This window comes from Ranitomeya variabilis, chromosome 4 (genome assembly GCF_051348905.1).
Source record: "Ranitomeya variabilis isolate aRanVar5 chromosome 4, aRanVar5.hap1, whole genome shotgun sequence".
Taxonomy (NCBI): Eukaryota; Metazoa; Chordata; class Amphibia; order Anura; family Dendrobatidae; genus Ranitomeya; species Ranitomeya variabilis.
The window spans coordinates 504,226,701-504,241,619 of NC_135235.1; the positions used below are offsets into that span (position 1 = coordinate 504,226,701).

Here is a 14,919-nt window from a genome sequence, read left to right on the forward strand (position 1 = left end):
TATTAAACAACCACCGGCTTCTATATGACCGATCGACAGTTGTAGAACGGTCACAGTCAGCAAATGTAATCGAGTCCTGAGGCTTGTAATACTCTAGAAACTGATAGTTCATTGATCCTTACCAGACGGCTCTTCGAAGACAACAAGTGCTGTTCCTCCTTTAACAGGATATCTAATCTGATGTTTTACATTAATCCCACATCTTGGAATGTCGTCACTCACTTTTCCCTTAAAAACCAGTTTCCTTTCCACTCCAGAAGAACAAATCTGTAAAGAAAGTGAGAATAGTGGTAGTTGATTTCCCTAATTATTTCACTCTACTATTATGAGTATAAATTTAGAATCTCTTAATGGGTATCTGGCTACTCGGACCCCCATGATCAGCAGAATAAAAGCAAAGCAACAGTCAAAGTGACATACAAATAGGTGTGGTTGTGTCTGGTACTGCAGGTGACACCATAAGAATGAAGGAGTAGAGCTATAGTGCCAGACATGTGTTAAGGATACTCACTGCCTCCAGCTTCTCAGTTTCCCTTTCTAGATAGCAAATCTTTTCCTTCAAGGTTTGTTCATCTATCTTCAGCTGTTGGTTTTCATCCCTCATGCTTTTAACTTGTTCCTGTCAGAGAATAAATTTAGAGTGACATGACCATATATGTGCAAACAACTCTTTACTTCATTTGTCCCTGTTGCAACCACACATAAGGAGGTGAAAAAGATAAAAAGAAATAAAAAAAAAGATAATTACCTCCAGACCGATGCTGTTCCTCTATACTCAGCACTGGGTCCCTGCTGGTCTCCTGGCATCAACACTGGCATAATATGACTGCTGAAGTAGTCAGTGTCAATCAGTAGGCACTGATCAGATGCAGAGTTCACATTCTGTCCCGAGCAGAAGAAATTACCCTATAGGTTGATCCAAGGTAACGAGTGGGGAAAGCAAAACAGCTGCGGTTGGTAGGGAGGAATCGGTTTTTAGCATCCTTTTTTTTCACCTCTGTGGGCCTAATATATAGGGGTTGTGCAACAAGGAACAACCCTGTGATACAGTGTGGGAGATTTACTAAGGTAAATGTGTCAAAATTCTTCCACAATTTGTGCAAAAGAAAATCCTGTCGCACTTGTTGGGTACCACCTTTATTGCCCATTTTAGACACTAGCTCGGTACTTAGCGTCAAGGTGTGTGGTCAGCATGGAAGGTGTGGGGCTTAAGATGCAGCACCATGTGCCAAACTTTTGGCTCAGATTTCAGCTACAAAGTAAGCCAACTAATACATGGTGTAGAGTTAGAAAAAAAATATCTAAAAATGTGCACACATTTTCATCCAATATGAGCTGCTGTACTCAATCTGGGGCATTCTCAGACAGTCTTGGGGAAATCCAAATCATAAATGCCTTAAAATTCACCATGACGGTCACTGGTAAAAATAATGCGGGTGCTCTCTTTTTTCCAGCCGTTTAGTCACAGTCTGTGTGTACAGTCAGCCATCTCTGCGGCTTGTGCAGATTTCAGATGACTCACTTTGCAGCCTCCCTGTGTGGCATTCACCATTGGTAAATAGCTTGGAGATCTTTCACAGGTCCACACCCTTAAGACCTAGTTATATACAGCACACAGCAATATTCCTCCATCCATGATTAAGATTTCACATACAAGCTACATTTTTGATGCAATGATACATTGACTGTCTTATGAATTCATTTTGTACAGACCTGTAATACCTTAGAATGACTTTAGGATTGTGTGAATAAGGCCGAAAGCCTCATTCAGACTTCAGTGATTTTTCTGCGTAAAAATGACCAATTTTCAATCAGATTTTACTCAGTGCTTGGTCAGTGTGTCAGTTTTTACCATCAGTGTCATCAGATTTTTTCATATGCAAAAAAAAAACAACCTGATTGGAGGGGGGGTCGTGCTTTTTCTATCGAGCACGCGGATGGCATCCGGACATATCTTCATGTTTTTGTGCGGACCACTAGGTCTACAAAAATACACAAACATGTGAACAACCCCATAGACTATAATAGGAGTTGTGAATTCTGTTCTCGAACTCCCTCCGGTGGTTATGAATGGTACTTCGGCGAGTTCTGTCCATGGACTACCTCTGGTGGCTGTGAGTGGAGCTGCTGGTTCTGAGGTTCCTTCCTCAGCTGACCTCGTTTAGTCCTAGGCTGGCTGCTCTATTTAACTCCACTTAGATCGTTACTTGATGCCAGCTGTCAATGTCCTAGTACTGGTTCAGTTCTCTCTTGGATCTTTCAGATGACCTGTCTACTCCAGCAAAAGCTAAGTCCCTGCTAGCTTATTTGTTTACCACTGTTTTCTTGTCCAGCTTGCTATCATGATTCTGCCTTGCTAGCTGGAAGCTCTGGGATGCAGAGTGGCACCTCCACGCCGTGAGTCGGTGTGGGGTCTCTTTTGCACACTCTGCGTGTTTTTTTGGTAGTTTTTTTATGCTGACCGCAAAGATACCTTTTCTATCCTCAAGTCTGTTTAGTTAAGTCTGGCCTCCTTTGCTGAAACCTATTTCATTCCTGTGTTTGTGACTTCCATCTTAACTCACAGTCAATATGTGTGGGGGGCTGCCTTTCTCTTTGGGGGAATTTCTCTGAGGCAAGTTAGGCCTTATTTTCTATCTTTAGGGGTAGTTAGCTCTTAGGCTGTGAAGAGGCGTCTAGGCAGAGTCAGGTACGCTCCACGGCTATTTCTAGTTGTTGCGATAGGATTAGGGGTTGCGGTCAGCAGAGCTCCCACTTCCCAGAGCTTGTCCTGTATTACTAGTTTGCTCATCAGGTCATTCCTAGTGCTCCTAACCACCAGGTCTTCATAACAAATAGGTATGCGTATTATCAATGAAAACCACGAATAAAACTCATATGAGAAAAACTGATGACTGAATGAGCCCTTAGAGGTAATCCATACACTGGCACAACAATAAGGATGAAGTACCATGTAGTGACCACAATACAATATATACTTTCACTGCAAATTGATGCCGTTTTCAAATGGATTGTATAACAACAATTCAAAAATGTTGAGACTCTGTGTACAATGTAAAGAAAATAAGGATGCAATGATTTGGAAATCTTTTTATAGCGATATATGTTATTTACAAAAGAACATAGCACAGATCATAAGGTGAAAGTTGGATATTTTTCCATTTCACTTGAAAAAAAATTACTCTTTTGGAAAAAGATGGCATCAACACTTCTCAAAAAAAAAGTTGAGAAAGGGTTAACAAAAGGCTGGAAAAGTACGGTAAGTGGTAGTCATGAAAAGCAGCTGGATTGTCAATTTTGAAGTAAGTCACATGACTGTGTATAAAAGGAGAATGTTAGAGAGGCAGAGTCTCTAAGAAGCAAAGATGGTCACAGGTTCAACAGTCTGTGAACTGCGTCTACAAATTGTGGAATAATTCCTGAGAAATGTTTCTCAATGTAAAACTGCAAAGACTTTGAGTATCCCACCATTATATATAATATCATCAAAAGCTTCAGCTATTTTTCAGAAATCTATGTGCACAAGGGACAAGCACGGCTATCAATATTGGATGCTCGTGAACTACTGTGATGGCACTGCATTGAAAACAAGCAGGATTTGGTAGTGCAAATCACTGCATTGGCTCAGGAATACTTCCAGAAATCATTGTCTGTAAAGATAGTTCCCCATGCAATCCAGAAATGCAAGTGAAAGTGTGAAAGTTCTATGATGCAAGAAGCTATATATCAACACAATCCAGAAACTTTGCTGTTTTTTTCTGGGCCAAAGCTCATTTAAAACGGACTTAGGCAAAATGGAAACCTGTCCTGTGATCAGATGAATCAAAATGTTAAACTCTTTATGGAAACCACGTACTGCGGATTCAACAGGAGAGGGACCTTCCAGCTTGTTATCAGTGCAGAGTTCAAAACCTGCACCTCTGATTATATAGAGTTGCATTAGTGTCCATGGCATGGGCAGCTAAGATGCTCTGTCAATAATGTGCATTCTGTCGAGGTTTTACAACAACATATGCTCCCATCCACACAATGGCTATTTCAGGGAAGACAATACTAAACCACATACTGCATCCATCACCACAGCATGGCTTTACAGAAGAAGAGTTCAGGTGATGAACCGGCCGCTTGCAGTCCCGACCTTTACCAATAGAAAACATTTGCACAAAACAAAAAAAACAGCAAAAACCCAGGACATGCCAATGCAATTTTTTGTCACGTTACCCATAGCTAATCATACTAACCTGAAGCTTCTGATCCTTATCATGCAGAGCCTGTTCATTCTCTATCAGTTTTTTCTCCTCTTTTCCCACTCTGTCTTGAAACTTCTGAGCCAGATTTTCAAACTCCATCTTTTTCTGCTCCAATTTAGTAATGTCTGCTAATAGGGCCGAATGCCTCCCCTAGAATAATACATTAAACACCAATTCAGAACTTCACCATTTGTTATGATCTTTGGACCGACTTTAATACTATTACTAATATTAAGAACAATATTTGCCATATATCCAGTCTCAGCACATTACACTATGGTAGGGACAAGCCAATCACGTCATAACCCCGCAGAAAATAACAATGCTTATGTACGGTCCATCAATCCTCATTAGCAATAAATGATGCTATGCAACTCTGGTTGTTTGACCTATAGGGCTGGATTCATACATCCTTGTATCAGGATGCCAGTATGGACTGTCATAAATGGACTGGCTGACATTCTCATATATGCCTATGAGGCTGCTGAGCTTGGGGCAGTCCGTAATGCGCAGCTAGTATTCCTCTGGGGCACAGATGAGCCGCCTCATTTGGCTGGAATCACAATAGCGTATGGCATCGGATGCGATATGCTAATGATCCTCGGCCTCAGGTTTGCTGCGAGCGGGACCTAGTGTCAGTGCTCCGTGCTCCCATCCTCTTGCAGCACAGATGCGGAGAAAACGGAGAAAGTAATTTCTCCATCTCCTCCCCGGCCTCGGCGTATATCGGTCTGCACTGGGATGACATCAGAGTGCAGTCCAATGTTTCACACGCACCCATAGACTTGTATGGTGCGAGTGAGCACAGTCTTGTTGCCAATCTCAGCATACTGCTGACTCGGCATAAGAAAATAACCGCTGATCTAAGCTGCTCCATAATATAACACTGGGCCGAGCGCTATCTGATGTTTTATCGTATAGCACTTGGCTGCATTATACGGTAGTGTGACCCTCAGCCTGGAAGCAGCATTCTGTCCTATCATTGGAAATTCATTTCAAATGGCTTGCCTATTGTTAATGGCTGCAAAACCATAAAGCCATTACACTATGCTAGCCATATGCAACTAGCTCCGTGATACAGCAGGAAGTCGTTTTAACTTTTAGGCCACGTTCACACTACAGTAGTTTGGTCAGTATTTCATATCAGTATATGTAAGCGAAAATCAGGAGAGGAGCAACCAGCATAATAGAAACATTTCACCCACAACTGGTTTTAGCTTACAAATACTGATGTGAAATACTGAACGTGTCAACGTGGTCTTATCAAGTGGCTCAGACACATCTCATACATAAACTAGCCGTGCGTCAACAGCTATGTGGAAACTCAGCTTCCCACTTTCCAATTATCTATAAGTGGAATAATAATGATACCCTGTATCCATAGAGAGACCTTAGAGGCACTTTTTGCATTTCCAAAGGTTTCCCGATCTTGTGCTATTAGTAGTCCCAGTTTCGGCAGCTCCACTTCTAGCTTGTGCTCAGCACAGGAGAGAGCAGTAACTAGTGCTGTGTTCAGAGACTGTCTGACCAGCCATTTCAGAAGCTGAGCCAGTCCATGTTTATGTCCATACATCAGATTTGACAGGGAAGGGGACTGGCTTAGCTATTAATATGAGCAGCCAGCCCCCTTCATACACAACTGTAGTCAGGTATCGACACAAGAAAAAGTGTCCGATAGTAGGCAAAAACTAAAAGAAACCCACTAGGACTTGGACTGGAGGCTGCAGCTAAAATCAGGACACCTTTCAGGCATGAATTAAATTAGTAAGTTGCCTAAGGCCGCTTTCACATTTGCGGTTGTGTCCGCAGCGTTTCTTCCGCAAATATCCGCATGCGTTGTGTATTCCTATATTTAACATTAGGAACGCATGCGTTTTTGTTTGTTCGCGTTTTGCCGCGTTTGACGACGCATGCGTCGTCTAGTCGTCTGCGTCTTGGCACGGAAATGCAACATGTAGTAATTTTTAGAGGCGTCATTTTGCCGCCTGGAAACGTATGCGGCTGATTGCGCAAGGTTTGCGCCAAAAAAACGCATTGTAGTCTATGTAAACGCATGCGTTTTTCAGCACATGCGTTTGGTTGCGTTTGTCGACGCATGCGTCTCAATTGAGAAAAACATGTCTAGACACTGATAAGCCACCCCCCACATACAAGGTGATAAGGGGAGGTAGTGGACATTTGCAGTTCACTACTCATCAGACTGTCTTGCAGACTAGACGCCCCACAACCCCTTGGAGCAGCAAACAAGCCTCAGAACTATGTGAGTATATCCTATCCAATGCATTTCTTTTCTATTTTCTGTCTCTATATGCCCTAATTTCTGCCATTTCTTTCTTTCTGCACATATCAGAATGTCTTCTTCTTCTGATGAGCAAACGCCTGGGCCTGCACAAGGGGAACATGTCAGCGAAGTGAGTATTCACCTCCTCAGATTGGTAAGTATTCACTGTCACATCTACACATATGACAATGTATATTTACCTTTTTTCTGACCACTTCTTCTACAGCGGAAGAGACTGGGCAGGAGCAGCGTAGTCACGGTCGGGTGGCACGGCGGCAGCGTGTAAGTATACCTGGCTGACTGTTTATTGTATCCTCATTTTACAATTCTTGAATCTTCATTTCTTTCTACTTCTCTCTTTCTTTCCCTTTTGCTTCAGCACCAGTGTTTTTTTTTTTTTATTTCAATATTCATGCCATTCCTCTGATTCTGTTTTCTGTCTTCCTTATGTTAATGTCTCCAATATTAATGTCCTTTTTGTTTTTAGGTTCCAGAAGGGGATGAGGACCTCATTGAGAATGAACACCTCATCTCCCTGGTCCATGAGCGAGTCCCGTTGTGGGACACCCGGGATCCACTGCACGCCAACAACGTGACGATCCGGCGGCTTTGGAATGAGGTGGCCACAGCGTTGTGGGATGGCTGGGCCTATGCCCCGGCTCGGGTCCGTTCTGCATTTGGTAAGTATCGCAATGCAGTGTGATGCAGTCAAGACCTTGGCCATGCTCACACAACTGTGTATGGTGAGAGAAAGTCATTACTTTTTCACAGCACACATAGTTGTGTGACCACGGTCAAAAGACCATTGTCCTAACTATTATGTTTTGTTTTGTCAACAGTGTCAAAAGTCAAAACACGTTGGCGATCGATGAAGGACCGCTTCAACAAGGACCTGCGCCAAGAGAGCCGGCTTCCAAGTGGTTCTGGAGCAAGGATACGAAAATACAAGTACCACCGCATCCTTGCGTTTTTGATACCGATCCTTGCACGAAGAACGTAAGTATATTGGTTAAAAAAAAAAAAAGGTTTTTAATGCTAGCATTTTTGGGTCACTATTTTGAATCAGTATTTGGAATCCAAAACCATGAGTGATTGATACATGCAGAAGTGGGGTACGTGTTCTTTGAATACTTTTCCTCACATAGTTCCTCTCCAGGTTTTGGCTTACCAATACTGATTTGAAATACTGAGCAAATACTGACAGTGTGACAGCAGCCTACACAACAGATCTATAGTCATTAAGTCAGGTGTCAGAAATAATGAATTCAGGATGCAAATGGCTCCTGAATTCATTTTTCCTGGCACTTGTCCTGGTTAGTATAGATGTGCCTTGTATGACCTCCATCGTCCATTCGTATTTTCCATCAGTATTTGGAATCCAAAACCATGAGTAATTGATACATGCAGAAGTGGGGTACGTGTTCTTTGAATACTTTTCCTCACATAGTTCCTCTCCAGGTTTTGGCTTACCAATACTGATTTGAAATACTGAGCAAATACTGACAGTGTGACGGCAGCCTACACAACAGATCTATAGTCATCAAGTCAGGTGTCAGAAATAATGAATTCAGGATGCAAATGGCTCCTGAATTCATTTTTCCTGGCACTTGTCCTGGTGAGTATACATGTGGCTTGTATAGAGATATGGCTTTTATCGCCTCCATCGTCTCTTCATATTTTACATCAGTATTTTGAATCCAAACAAGGAGTGGTTGATGAATGCAGAAGTTGAGCATATGGTTTTATGAAACTTTTCTTCCTACTGTTGTACTCCTGGCTTGCAAACTCTGATGTAAAATTCACTCCAAATAGTGCTAGTGTGACCTCTCCCTATCTGAATGTTTATATAACTCTGGAGTTATCTTTTTGTAAATGTTTTGTATTAATTTTTATTTTTTTCACAGCACTTGGAGCTCCACTGTTGGTCCAGGTTCTGGAGCGGTCCTTCATCAGTCAGCCATGGACCCGTCCCAGCCATCCTCCAGCGCTGCAGCAAGTGGGCCTGCCACACAACCTGGAGACCAGGAAGCTGGTCCATCAGGTGTTCCCCTTCCCCAGTCCTCTGCCTCTAGCCAATTTTTTTATGGGCTCCTCCCGGCAGCGGCAGAGGGCCGCGGACAGGTCACTCATGCCCGAGTTTTTGCACTTGAGCTCGGTCTTCCACGAGGGACTCAAGGCGATGGGTGACCGACTGGATACTGCCATTAGTCATAAGAGTACACGTATCCAGGAGGTTACCACAGCCCTTGCCCAAGTGAAAGCCGACCTCCAGAGGCCAGCACATCATTTTTTTAATCAGATAGAACAGGGCATGTCGGAACACCTTAGTCCCGATCTCCAGATTACTGTTATGCAGGCCTGCAATGCTGCTTACGTGCAGGCTATGCAGCAGAGTCGGTATTTTCAGCAGACAGTAGGGGCATTTCCACCTGTGCCCACACTGTCACGCTTTACGTCAATGCCAACCTCTGCTGCATACCACTGCACGGCCACCTCCATTCCAAGCACTGCCGGACACCACTATAGCACCACCACCATGGCGAGTGCAGTCGGACAGCCCACCGCCACCACCATGACAACCGCTGCTCCTGCTCGGACCTCCTCCACTGCCACCACCATGCTGCAGCCGCAGGACCCTGCCCTGGCGTTCCCTGCCACCACAAGAGTGCCGCTGCCGGACTCTGCCCTGGCGTTCCCCGCCACCACAAGAGTGCCGCTGCCGGACCCTGCCCTGGCGTTCCCCGCCACCACAAGAGTGCCGCTGCCGGACCCTGTCCTGGCGTTCCCCGCCACCACAAGAGTGCCGCTGCCGGACCCTGCCCTGGCGTTCCCCGCCACCACAACAACAATGCCGCTGCCGGACCCTGCCCTGGCATTACCCGCCACCACAACAACTATGCCGCTGCAAAGGCACACAGACCGCAACAGGTCGGCCACCACGGTAAGGCCGATACCAATTAGCCCAACAAGGCTCCCAGGACACCCGCACCAACCCAAGAAAGGGAAAGGCAAAACAAAAAAAAAACATAGCTATCCCTCCCCCCTCACCTCCCAATGTGTCTGTAATGTCTGGTTTGTCTCACCCTTCCAGTGTGTCTCAGCCCTCTCATGTGTCTAGCCCAATCCCTGAATTTCCTGACCCCAGCAGTTTTATAGCGCCTTCTCCTGCCACCCCTATGTCGGCTACAGTAAGCCAGACCTCACAGCTCGACACCCCACAATATCGTCACTCAACCCCAAGCAGGCGCAGTTAAATTTTTTTGTTGTTGTTTGTGTTTACTAAAATAAACCTGTGTTTTGCCCCAATAAGGTTTGGTTAATTGTGTATTTCACCGCCGTCAACACACACCATGCGCCAATAACAAAAAATGCGTCAAACACTTTTTTGGGGGCCACCTCCAACCTCCAGTACTTACTTAGCAGAACACTGAAGCTTGGTGTGTGTTTGGTTGAGAGATATGAGGTTGACCCCAAAAATAACACTTGTATTTTCTTCAAAAACACTTTTTTCTATTTACTCCGTGACTTTTTGTCGCACACAGAAGACAAAATGGTGGTAATACACAGCACAACTATACTCAACAGGTCGTGTCTTATCAGAAACATTATTTATGACCCCTGACCTGCTGATTTGAGAAATGCATTGTATTGCCTCCATTTTATCTTCTTGGTACATTACATATATTTCACACAAAGTGAAGGGACAATGTACGTCATACATGGCATATCTATACTCACCCGGACAAGTGTCAGGAAAAATGAATTCAAGAGCCATTTGCATCATGAATTCATTATTTCTGACACCTGACTTGATGACTATAGATCTGTGGTGTAGGCTGCCGTCACACTGTCAGTATTCGCTCTGTATTTTACAGCACTATTTGTAAGCCAAAATCTGGAGTGGAACTATGTGAGGAAAAGTTCAATAAACACATATGCACCACTAAGCATTTAACTACCACTCCTGGTTTTGGCTTACAAATACTGATGTTAAGTACTGGACAAATACTGCGACACCTAACAGCCATCGTCTATACAGTCTGCGGCAAATAGCTACTGGTGAACCAAGACAGGACGCAATGAAGTCAACAACCTAAGCCCAAAAACCCAAAGTGGTTTGTTAAGGAAATAGATAGGAGACATGGTGAAGAAAGTAAAACACAATTATTTTATTAGAAAAAACATTATTAACATTTAAAACATAACTTTACAGACCCGAAGCCAGCAGGACATTTTACACCATATTGTCCTGCCATGGCACACGTCCAATGTCAGAATAAAAAAAGGCAGCATATTGGTTCCTCATGTGGCCTACTTCAACTGTTGACCGCAGCGGGTGATGACGGTAATCAGGCAAAGGGTTTGCAACAGGTTCATCAAGTTCTATGGTGGGTCGCTCCTTAGCCATAATGAAATTGTGGAGAACCACCAGGCTTTTACCACCTCATCCACTGTCTCCATTTTTAGATTTATGGCAGTTGCTAGAATGCGCCATTTGGACACCATAATCCCAAAGGCACACTCTACTGTTCTGCGTGCCCTGGTTAGTCTGTAGTTATAGATCCGTTTTGTGCGGTTCAAGTCCCGACTTGAATAGGGCTTCAGGAGATTTTCACTCATCTGAAATGCCTCATCCCCAACCATTACAAATGGCAGTGGCGGGCCTTGAGTGTTGGGGAGTGGTCGTGGCTGTGGGAAATTAAATTTTTTTCCATAAACACGTCGGCCCATATCAGAGTTTTTAAAAGTCTGTGAATCGTTGCCACGGCCAAAAGCACCAATGTCCACAGCAATGAAGCAACAGTCCGCATCGGCTATTGCCATGAGAACAAGTGAAAAATATTTCTTATAGTTGAAGAACTGTGATCCCGTTCTGGCTGGTTTGATAATCCGGATGTGCTTCCCATCCACCGCACCCAAACAGTTGGGAAAATCACAAACAGTCCAAAATTTTTCGGCAATTTCCTTCCACATGTCCTCCGTGGGTATGGGTATAAATTCTTCACGGAGAATGGTCCATAAAGCCCGGCAGGTGTCAAAAACAATTCCGGACAGGGTGGAAATTCCAAGGCGGTACTGGAAATGAAGGGATGACAAGCTCTCTCCAGTTGCTAGAAATCTGTGGAAAGAAAAAATAATTTACAAAAATGCCAAAAATACATGTCACACCAGCAAAAATTATGACTAGCATTTGTTTAGAATTATTACGTACCTTAAGGTAACCAGGAGACGTTCCTCTGGTGGAATCGCTCTACGGAGCTGTGTGTCCTGTCTCCGGATGGCTCCTTGGACGCGATCAAGCAAATCCCGGAAAGAGTCTTGTGACATCCTTGTATATTCCGGGAATTTTTCTGGGTTCTCATTGAGCTCGCCATACAGGGTGTGATATGCACCACGGCTCTCCCGCAGTTCTACAATGGGGTGTTGCCAAAAACGCCTACGCCGTGTCCTTCTCTGTCTTTCCCGGTTTCGGTGTTGCTCCCAAGCAAACGCACACGCCAGAAAAATCTTGATGCTTAGATCCAGTTTGAAGTAAAAGCTATCCATGTGAAGATCCATCTTGTCACAGGATACAGGAGCAAAATCTGAAGATTTCAGCTGTCCTAGGGTCTATATATAGATATCCCGTAATACACGCCCTCTGTAGTCCCATTGGCTGTTTCTTGTGATCTAGATTTTTCTCCTGTAAATTTTTTCAACATGCGCCCAAAAAACGCAAACGCATGAAAAACGCATATAAAAGCATGTAAACGCAGCGTTTTAATGACGCATGCGTTAACAGCATGCAGTTTTAAAACGCTGTGTTTACACGCATTTTCTTGCGTTTTTCGTGTCCTTGCGTTTGCGGATTAAACGCTGCAGATTAAAACGCAAATGTGAAAGTAGCCTTACTTACTAAGTTTAACACAATGAACTTCATTTATCTAGTTGAACAACCGTTTTAATTGGAGCAGTAACATCCAGTGCTTGGTGACAACCACTGTAGGAGTTGTAATGTCATGTAAGGTCAGGATCACACATGCGGGAAATACGGCCGAGTCTCGCATGTAAATACCCGGCATTGCTGCCGTCACTCAGGAGCGGAGCGTGCGGCTGCATTATGAATGTGAATGTGGTCATTTTGCCACTCTGAAGTTACCATGACTATACAGGAAAAATGGACGATTTTCATTAGTGTTGTCATCTGTATGCCATCAGTGCCGTCCATGTTTTTACATCTGTTTTTATACATCAACATTTTAAAACGTACAAGACCAAATAGTTTATTAAGTTAATAGCTGCAATGTATCTATTTTTACTCTCACAGCGCCATTAATTCCACAGCGCTTTACAGACATTATCGGCACTGTTCCCGATGGAGCTCACAATCTCATTTCCCTATCAGTTAGACTACGGTTCCACGGTCAGGAAACCTTCAGGATTTGCTGCAGATTGGACGCTGCGTACAGCCAGATGTTACAGCATAGTGGAGGGGATTTCATGAAATCCCGTCTCCACTATGTGCGCACGGCTGCATCCGGCGGCCCTGCGTATCCGGCCATGTGGTGCGTCTTTCTAGATCGCAGCATGTCTATTTATCTTGTGGAGACGCTCCTTCCCCGCAAGATAAATAACCCAGTCTATGAATACGATGCGGTGATTCCGCATGTGCTCAATGAACACAGAGGAATCACCGCGCATACAACAGGGGGCGATACTTTGGGCGGAGCGGGGTATCCGCTGCATCCAAAGCGCAGGGAATCCTGAACATGGAAACATACCCTAAGTCTTTGGAGTGTGGGAGGAAATCCATGTAAAGGAGAACACACAAACTACGCGCAGATGTTGTTCTCAGTGGATCTGATGCCAGTGCTGCAAGGCTACAGTGCTAACCACTGAGCCACCATGCTGACCACTGATCCACAGTGCTGACCACTGATCCACCGTGCTAACCACTGTGCCACCGTGCAGTAAATGAGAGCCATCGGTGTTCCTCAGATGATATACATGGGATATGACGCTTTGTGTGTTCCGCAGCCTTGTTCAGGCGACCCCCCAGGGCAGGGCCGGTGTCAGCACCCGGGCAAGTGCCAGGGCCCTGAGCAGGCAGGGGGCCCACTCGCCATCGGGGACACTGGCGCACTATAGTGACGGCCCCTGCGAGTGGACCCCCCGCCTGCTCCGGGCTCCGGCACTTGCGATACATACCTCTCCCGGTTCCAGCGCTGCAGCATCTTCCATCCGCTGACTGTGACGTTCAGGTCAGAGGGTGCGATGACGTCACCAGTGCGCGCCCTCTGCCTGAGCAGTCGCAGCAGAGAGAGCAGGAAGACGCCGACGGTGAGGAGTCCAGAGCAGAGCAGCGTCAAGCAACGAGAGGTATTTCATTTTTTTTTTTTTATATTTGGAGAAATATATGGGGACCATCAGAAGGGGCCCATATATGGAGCCTTATATGGGGCTAATTCTATATGGAGTATCTTATGGGGCCAATAATATAGGGAGCATCTTATGAAGCCAATTCTATAGGAAGCATTATATGGGGCCAATTTAATATGGAGCCAATTTAATATGGAGCATCTTATGGGGCCAATTCAATATGGAGCAGTATATGGGGCCAATTACATATGGAGCAGTATATGGGGCCAATAACACTGGGGAACACAATTTTTTAAGAGTTAGGTCAGACAACTGTTCTTAATTAATTTTTGGATGCTGAATCCAGAAAATGATCTCAGTTTTTCTCTATCACGTCAAGTTTTTGAACTATAGGATTTTTGTCTTCTCAAAAATATGTAAACTACTGTACCTAAAAAGTGTTTGGTTTTTTTAAATAGTACAAATATGAACAAAAAATGAAATATATAAGAAATAGGCATGACAAATATGTTTTTTAACACTATCATGTTTTTTTTACAAAGGATATATATATATGCAAGTATTTAAGGTAAAAATGTACATTTATAGCTTTTTCTGGAGTGTTTAACTTGAGGACAATCACGTTTGATGCTCCAGCAATAGTCAGCCATCATATGTACTTCCTATGCACGCTATGTGAGGGGCCCATGGCTTATCTTGATCACCGAGTTTTACTTTAAAATATGCAAAATATGCTTGTTTGACAAATGCACTGATGTTTGCCCTTTGAACTGGAATGGTGAAAACACCACAAATATAGCAGAAGGAGTCAGGGTTGTTTAGGCATTTACGACGAGAGGAAGAAGGAGCAGACATGATCTGAAACAAAGGAAATATGTACATATGTAAATAAAACACTGAGATGGAAAGTTACAAGCTTTGAAAACTAACAAAGAAAAAAATCATAAAAGATATATAAATTACAACTAAGGCCATGTTCACACTTTGCAGTTTTTACTGCGGATCCGCGGCGATTTTGATGCTACGGGT

The 14,919-nt window shown here is 44.1% G+C and overlaps 1 protein-coding gene across 5 annotated transcripts in view; it reads right to left on the bottom strand.

Annotated features, from left to right (window-relative positions):
* The window catches only part of IFI35 (interferon induced protein 35), a 116,093-nt gene that overhangs the window by 15,227 nt on the left and 85,947 nt on the right, over window positions 1-14,919 (bottom strand). For all 5 annotated transcript variants that reach the window (XM_077252041.1, XM_077252040.1, XM_077252042.1 and 2 more), the window contains 3 exons: window positions 4,242-4,400; window positions 512-619; window positions 123-267 (listed from right to left, as the gene is read on the bottom strand). In XM_077252041.1, coding sequence (XP_077108156.1) covers window positions 123-267; window positions 512-619; window positions 4,242-4,400 — 412 coding nt within the window. The remainder of the gene's footprint in view (window positions 1-122; window positions 268-511; window positions 620-4,241; window positions 4,401-14,919) is intronic.